The 7,395-nt window shown below is 38.3% G+C and overlaps 1 protein-coding gene across 8 annotated transcripts; it reads right to left on the reverse strand.

The window, feature by feature from the left end:
* Window positions 1–122: 122 nt before the first annotated feature.
* Window positions 123–5,548, reverse strand: LOC103445804 (cyclin-T1-3-like). Of its 8 annotated transcripts, none has more exons than XM_008384861.4 (7): window positions 5,360–5,548; window positions 4,191–4,512; window positions 3,528–3,609; window positions 2,786–2,920; window positions 2,082–2,257; window positions 1,845–1,996; window positions 123–1,509 (listed from the first exon to the last, which is right to left on the reverse strand). In XM_008384861.4, the coding sequence occupies exons 2-7, from the start codon at window positions 4,415–4,417 to the stop codon at window positions 536–538; spliced, it is 1,746 nt and encodes a 581-aa protein (XP_008383083.1). In that variant the 5' UTR covers window positions 4,418–4,512; window positions 5,360–5,548; the 3' UTR covers window positions 123–535. The 8 variants fall into 8 exon arrangements, with proteins under 8 accessions (XP_008383083.1, XP_017190732.1, XP_017190731.1 ...); XM_017335243.3 differs by having other exon boundaries at window positions 4,191–4,424; window positions 5,360–5,539; XM_017335242.3 differs by having other exon boundaries at window positions 4,191–4,434; window positions 5,360–5,524.
* Window positions 5,549–7,395: the final 1,847 nt, after the last annotated feature.

The following is a 7,395-nucleotide window of genomic DNA, read 5'->3' on the forward strand; positions in this document are numbered from 1 at the left end:
AAATCATATCGCGCTCTCCTTATTTTGCATTCAAGGGAGTGGAGTGCAAATAACTTTTTGAAGTGCAAATAACGGCTCTCATTTACCGAGTTTAAGCAGAAAAATAACGTTTAACTGTGATCTAGCAAAAGAACAAATATTCATTCAATTTAATTCCATTGACAGGAGTTTCAATAGATATAGCAACCGCACTGTCTACACAGAATATCCAAAAGGGTTTCTTCTCTACTTTTACTGCTATGATTCTACAATAAAATTAGCATCATCTAACCTATCGTACAGAGTTTACATCCAAACTTGTTTGGTAAGACATGAGATTCAAAAGGAACCTTTTAGCTAGAGTCCTTTTGGGGCTTAGATCAGCCTCTTCGATATTTCTGAACGGCCGAGAACGTAGTATACATGGAAGTAGGTCAAAAACATCAAACGATCTACCCATGATCATCACCAAAGAAATCGCGATAATCTTGGACGTGAACAGAAAATGAGAATTGAATCAAATCCTCGGGGCAAGCAGCGGACGTGAAGTACAACTTCACACATGATTCTCCTGTGAATGCCTTTTGTTATCTCTTTCTGTGTGTCCAACCCGGCCCACTCTGTTACGATCATCTGTATAATCACTGTGATTGCGGTGATTACGGTGATCATCTGGTGGGCTTCCTGCCTTTCTCTTGCGACTGCTTGACTTGGGTGAATGAAATACTTGCCCTGAATCAAGTGCCGATACCTCACCTTCTTCTATATTGTTTAAATGTGGTCCATCTCCATGTTCTGGTCTATTTGAGGGCTTCGGCCAGCTTTGCCTCCGGTCCCGCTTGTTTTTCTCACTCCCTGAAGCCAGTTCAATACCATCTTCCAGTTCTTTCTCAATCAAATCATCCTCATTCAGAAAATCTGTCTTTCGAGTGACATCGGCAACAGCTTTCCTTCGTTTCTCAAGTGCTGCCCTTACCTTGTCCTTGTCAATTTTTTTTATAGCTTCCTGAGGTGATCGGCCATGTGCACTTTGCCTATTATCCAGATTTCGGCCAAAATGTTTGTCCTTTGGTTCCCGTCCTTCCCTTGTTTCACCTTTCCCGACATTGCTCTCTCTTTCTTGACCATCTTCACTATGTCCCTCTGATACAAACCTTGATACATGAGCTTCACCCACCTTCTCCTGGTGCAGTGGCGCTTCAGGGGGTTGAAGTTCAGCATCCATATTCTGCTCTGCGGCACTTTTCAATTCAGCATTTCTGTAGTCATTATTTTGACTTTGGGTTGTTCTAGCAGGTCCACCATTCTCAGCATATGACTGCTCACCCCCTTGCCTCGATGCTAGCTTTGAGGTCCCAGGTCTTGTAACTCCAGCATGCAAATGACTGTTGCCTGTTGCTTGTTCATCATTGCTGGTCGTAGGTTTTGCAGAAGCCTGATGAATAGCACCACTCACTGAACTTCCTTCAACGTCACTGGAAGGCAGTAACCGATTTTGTTCATATAGTTCCAGCATTTGATTGCTAACCTCTGCAGAAATAATTGTCAATTAGAACTCATATCAGCATAATAAAACTCATACCACCATATTCAAAAAGAATCCTATTTAATAATTTAGACATGATCACAAGAATTTTACAAAGGTAGGAGGTGGGGAGAGAAGGAGAGAATTCACTACTCTCCGAAACATTTTCTCTGTGTTATTGATTGGTTTGACACTGATTGACACAAAGAATAAAAGGTCCAGAAGTAATGGAAGAGTGGAGTGATGGAGTATATTCATCACATGAAGAAAAAGAGGATGGCAAAGGACAATTTTGATTGCTCTGTAGCATCAGTAATTGAAATAAAACAAGGACACCCACCCTCCAATTGGCGTGGGGTGACATCAAACTCTTGCCACCAGACCTTCTCGCCATCTGATGGAAGCTTTACTTTGAGGAACTTAGCAGCAAGAAAAATGGCACCAGCCGCAATGTGGTGGGGCTTAAATTGCAAGCAAAGTGATGTCCGAAGTCTGCATGCCACATTCCAAGTTCAAGCAAGAAGAAACTGAAGAAAGGCCAAGAACAAGAATGACAAATGAACTAAGAGATCCATACCCATCATTTACAAAATTCCATGCAACTTGGGCAAGGGCATTTTGAGCTACTTTGAATTTCTTTATTGCCTCAACCAGGGGTTTATATGGATGGTGTACATTAAAATCGAAAGCAAGGGTTCCAAGAACAACCCTCTCTCCGAGTAAAATTAATTCTTTCTGCTGTTCATATACCTCCTGCATGATCGTTGCAAATGTATGAATAAACTAAACAGTTACACAGAATAATAGAAACGTAATTGCATTACAAAACAAACAATAAACCAAACATTGGATTTGGATAGAGTGCACATATCTGGGGAACATCCAAAAGTATGTTCTTTGGATAAAAGAAATATTAAGAAAATGGAAAAGCAACGTGGAGGTGAGAAGTAGACAGGAGGAAAAGCAAGTTGATTTTCAATCTAGGTGATTTAGCGCTGACTCCACATTACTATTGCAACATGGGTATGCAGAGTCTTTGTACTTAACCTATAGAGGTAAGTAGGCACTTGGATATGTTATAACCTGAGGGCTAATAGTAAGCAGCTGCGAACTTGGGGGAAACAATAAAGAAGAAGAATAATGGTTCACATATCAGGATTACATATAAAAAAAATTACGAAGACCTAAACAAGTAAAATCAGTAACATCAAATAAATATTTTTTATTGATAAAGTAGAGCAATGGCAGGTACAAGAACTAGAGTGATTAGTTGATAACTGCCTTTTGCTTGATTCTATGAACTGCTGCAGGATCCTTTTTATAAATAATTTCATATGAGACAAGAATAACATCTTTCAGCGGCCTGGGAGTTTCTTCAACCTTCCCAGCAAGAAACATACACACCGTTGCGATGGTCTGCATAACAGTATAACAGAATTTAGTGAAGTGAAAAAAACTTCCCTTTTTTCGATTTTAGAAGTCATTTTCCTATTACTTGTTAGATGAGAACTTTGTGCATTTCAACTTAGAATATGACCTAAAGTCATATGTTTAAGTATGACCTTAAACCTTGCTGTTCATGTCATGTACTTTCGGGAATTATAGTATACCCAACATAAAAAAATCCCATAAATATGAAAAGCATAATCCAAGCAGACTCAGGTTTCCATTCTTTTGAGTCACTCACAAATGACTACCAGTAAGAATATATGTGGGGATAAACATCTTACTTCCTCATTGGGTACCACAAACACTTGTGACTGCTACACACGCACACACACATAACATCAAAAGGACCTTATTTTACAGAATATGACTTGTGAGGGGCTGTTTGAACAGCCTCTCAAATCCTGACAGACGAGATCCTTTATGGGGCCTCTGTGGGTGTGTTAGTGTGCGTGGGCGCGCATGTTAGTGTGTGAATTATGAAACAGGCACACAATGCATTACATATAAGTTTAAAGATAACTTAGATATAAGAAACTGTAGGGGTTGGGGGCCATTCAAGGTTTCTCATACTCACCCATCTATCATTCTTTGCATGGGATTGGCAAAGGAAGAATCGGTGGCAGAAAATTATGGCTGTCGCAATTGTTACCTGAGGTCTGCATAAGAAAATGTTCAGGATCAGAAATTATTATCATAAATTACGTGGTAGAATTTAAGTCACAAAAGAAAATGGTATTAAATCTAGTATTCAGTAGGAGAACTACAATGATACTCAGTTACAATAACTAACATGCTCGTAAAGTTCAATACCAAAATATTGAGTAAGATTGAATTCAATATTTCCGTTTTAGAAGTTAAAAAGCATTTTGACTAGCCCTTTAAGGCATAGAAATTTCAGTGCTGATGACTAGCCCTTTAAAACCTACCTAATTTTTCGCATGTACATACTACTTATACAGAATATAATAATCTTCCGCTAGGTGTCAGAAGACACAATTACTGACTTTGTCCGGTTAACTAACATTGTATGTTATAAATATATTCGGGCACTGAAACAGCAAAGCTCTCATCCACACCCAAAGCTAGACCCATTAGCAATTCCTTTTCAACAGGGTATAATAGAGGAAGATGCACAATGGTTTACATAAAAAACATAGAATGACAATCAAACAACAATAACACTTAGTTTAAAGATAAAAAGTGAACGAAAAGAAATTTATGGAAAAGGCTTACTCACACTTTAAGTCTCATCCCCAGGTCTTGTAAAAAAGTACAGTATGACTTGCGCAGATATGCCTCTTTTTTTAAGTCAATGCCATCTCGTTTAGATGGAGAGTTTTCTTCAATTTCCTTCCTGGAAAAGTACCAATTGGCTCCTTCATCTGATATGTCATGAGTGTGTTTATAGGAACCACCTTCACTCATTCCATAATTAGAGGAATCACCAGACAAGAAAGAAGCCATATATACTCTGTTCACCACTTAACATAAATGACATAGACAGTTCATCAGTTCAGTGCTGAAACTGTGAAGACTAAATCACAAATTATAGAATATTCCTGCCAACAGATCATCAACATATGTCAGGAAAAGTATCGTAATAGTATCACAAACTTTAATAAAGAAAAAGCAAGATCTGAACACGTGTTACTTTTTCATGAATAAGGAAGCATCTCGATGGTATTATTCTTCCAAGTTTTGTTTATTAGCATTACTTGTGTTTTGGATTTCAAAAGCAAACCAAATTTTATGGAAAACGAAGTTCCAGGATCAAACTAACTATTCATCCACTTCCAGGATCAAAACAAATTTCCAGGATAAAAATAACTATTTACTTTCAGAAAATGCAAAAGAAAACCAGATAATTACTATACAACAGATTTATACATAAATTCCTTATCACTAATAATCTCTTAAGCTTCACAGAGACCAACAAGTACCCAGAAATAAAAAATAAAAATAAAAAAACCTGCTAAAGAAACCGTGTACTAGTACATTGTCATCTCATTCAATAAACAACCAGATTAAAAAATGAAAATATTTTTAAAAGTTACATTCATTAAATTTTTATACTAGTAATTAATAAATTAAAACCCACATAAGGATATAAGTTATGTCATTATATATGGCTGATAATCACTCGGGCACTATCAAAAACCCTAATTTTTCCAATTAGCGAAGGGAAAAGGAAAGAGATACGCACACAAGTTCCGCCAAAAACAATTACTTTTCTAATCGAAACAGAAAAGACCCGATATTTAGTTTGCGTAAAGTAGCAATCAACCCTAAATTTCATACAATTAGCTTAAACAATAAACAGGGATCAAATACTACGATTCGTGGGATCGAATTGAATTGTGGAAACAGAAAAGAAGGAAAAAACAAAGCTAAACGAGGAATTGTTACCTTGAATTGACGAAGACGAAGAGCAGTAGGGCAGGAAAGCTGGCGAATTTTCCCAATTTGAATTTCGAAGTTAGGTTTTCGTAGTGTGGAGCGAGAGCAAGAGGGAGAGAGAGGTCGATGTTTCAGTGTTTCGAGGGCCACCCTTGGGCTTTCCTCTTTCATGTCTTCTGTTTTGGTTTTGGTTCCTTTTTATTTACTTGCTCTTTTTTTTCTACTTCTCGTTGCTCTTTTTCTTTTAAAAAGAATATTTGTTTTCTGTTATAAACTTCTTAAGTGTGTTTGTGTAAATCTTATATTAGATTTGATTCTAATTATTTTTTTCTATATGGACTTGTATTCCTTAGAGGAGAATGATTTCTTATCTCTCTTATTACTATAAATAAAGGTATTGCGTAGAGGGATAACACATCTTCTACACATTCTTCTACACAACCCTACAAATACATCTCTCTTCAATCTCTCTCTACCACCGGCCCCCTTTCCTTGTCAGATAAAATAGGCTACCACACGTTATCAACACGTTCCTACCGCTGCGCTTAAGAATCTGACGTGGAAGCTTTCTGTATTAAACTAGTTCACCAATATCATCACACAATTAGGTTCTTCCAAAACAACGGTTTTTATCTCGATATTTTTGCAACCCTGATAGCATGAACATTCACCATAATGCATGACCCGACTTTATGTTTTTCAAATTCTAGATTCTACAAAAATTGTGTATGCATTATATCTATAATTGTTGAATTGTGTGAATTTGATATTTCCATGAATTGCATCAAATATATGTTCATTCATTAAACTATATATTAAACATGCCTTGAATTAATTGAAAAGAAAAAAATCGAAAACTTTTAGGGTACTTCGAACCCATGACTTGAACCGCAAACCCGAGCCGTCAGCAGCCTGCGTCACCTTAGTGAGCCCAACCTAAGCCACGGATCTCAGGGCAGCAAGCCCATAACCAAACGGTGTGTTTTAGGCACCATCTGGAACCCTCGACCTGAAGCCCAGGTCTCCCTCGTCGACTTTTCCAAAGAAAACACAACTGGCAGTTGTGTGATTTGGACAAAACTCATCGTTTTCACCAACAATCTTCTAAATTTCAGAAGAATTTCATGAGTTTTTCGTAGGATTCACTCGAATCCCTTTGGTTCTCACCACCCCCGACGTTGAGGTTCAACCTCCGTCGACAAATCTTAGTTCTCCGATGAACCATGGCTTGCACCGACCATGGAACACCGCCTGAAACGGCGCCGTTGACCATCCCCGGCGGATCCTCACACCTAGCGTCGCTGGGGTGGCCTGAAGATCCAAACCCATGCCCTAACGAGCCTCGAATTCCTTTGGTTCATTTTGCATAGCACCTTTTTATTGGGCATGTTTGTGCCTATTGCCTTGATCCACATCACCAGCCCTTTAGGCTTTGGTGTAAACTCGGCCCGAGAACCAATTAAGCCTTTCTGGGCTCTTGCCGTTTCTCTCATGCACCGCGTCACACACAACCCTAGCCTTTGTTGGTGTATATGTATGTGCCGCACTGGATCCCAGCCTTGCTAGGGTATCTGTGCTCGTCATCGCACCTGATCAGCGCCCTGTTTGGGCCTATGCTTTAGACCCGACCCTTTTTTTGCCTTGGGCCTACAACCCAACATTCATTTTAGGGATTGATCAACCCATGCCTAACCCCCAGCCCAGTTTTTAGGCCTGGACCTTACAGTTCTAAATTTACTCAGCCCACCCGTGAGATTTGGCCTATTATTTTGAGCCCCGAGTCTAAATGCCTATTTTTTTAGGCCCTATGGGGTTTGTAATTTTTCACCCATACTTTTTATTTGACCCGAATTCCAAATAATTAATTCAATTATAATTATAGACCTAAAGTTCTATTTGCATATTTTATTGTTGCATATTTCTATATATATATATATATATATATATATATATATATTTGCGTTTGTCTACAGGAACATATGAACCTGAAGTTCATAATTATTTCGAAACCTGAAGTTTCTAGAAACATGCCTTGTTTGTAAACC

Source organism: Malus domestica, chromosome 10, assembly GCF_042453785.1.
Source record: "Malus domestica chromosome 10, GDT2T_hap1".
NCBI lineage: Eukaryota > Viridiplantae > Streptophyta > Magnoliopsida > Rosales > Rosaceae > Malus > Malus domestica.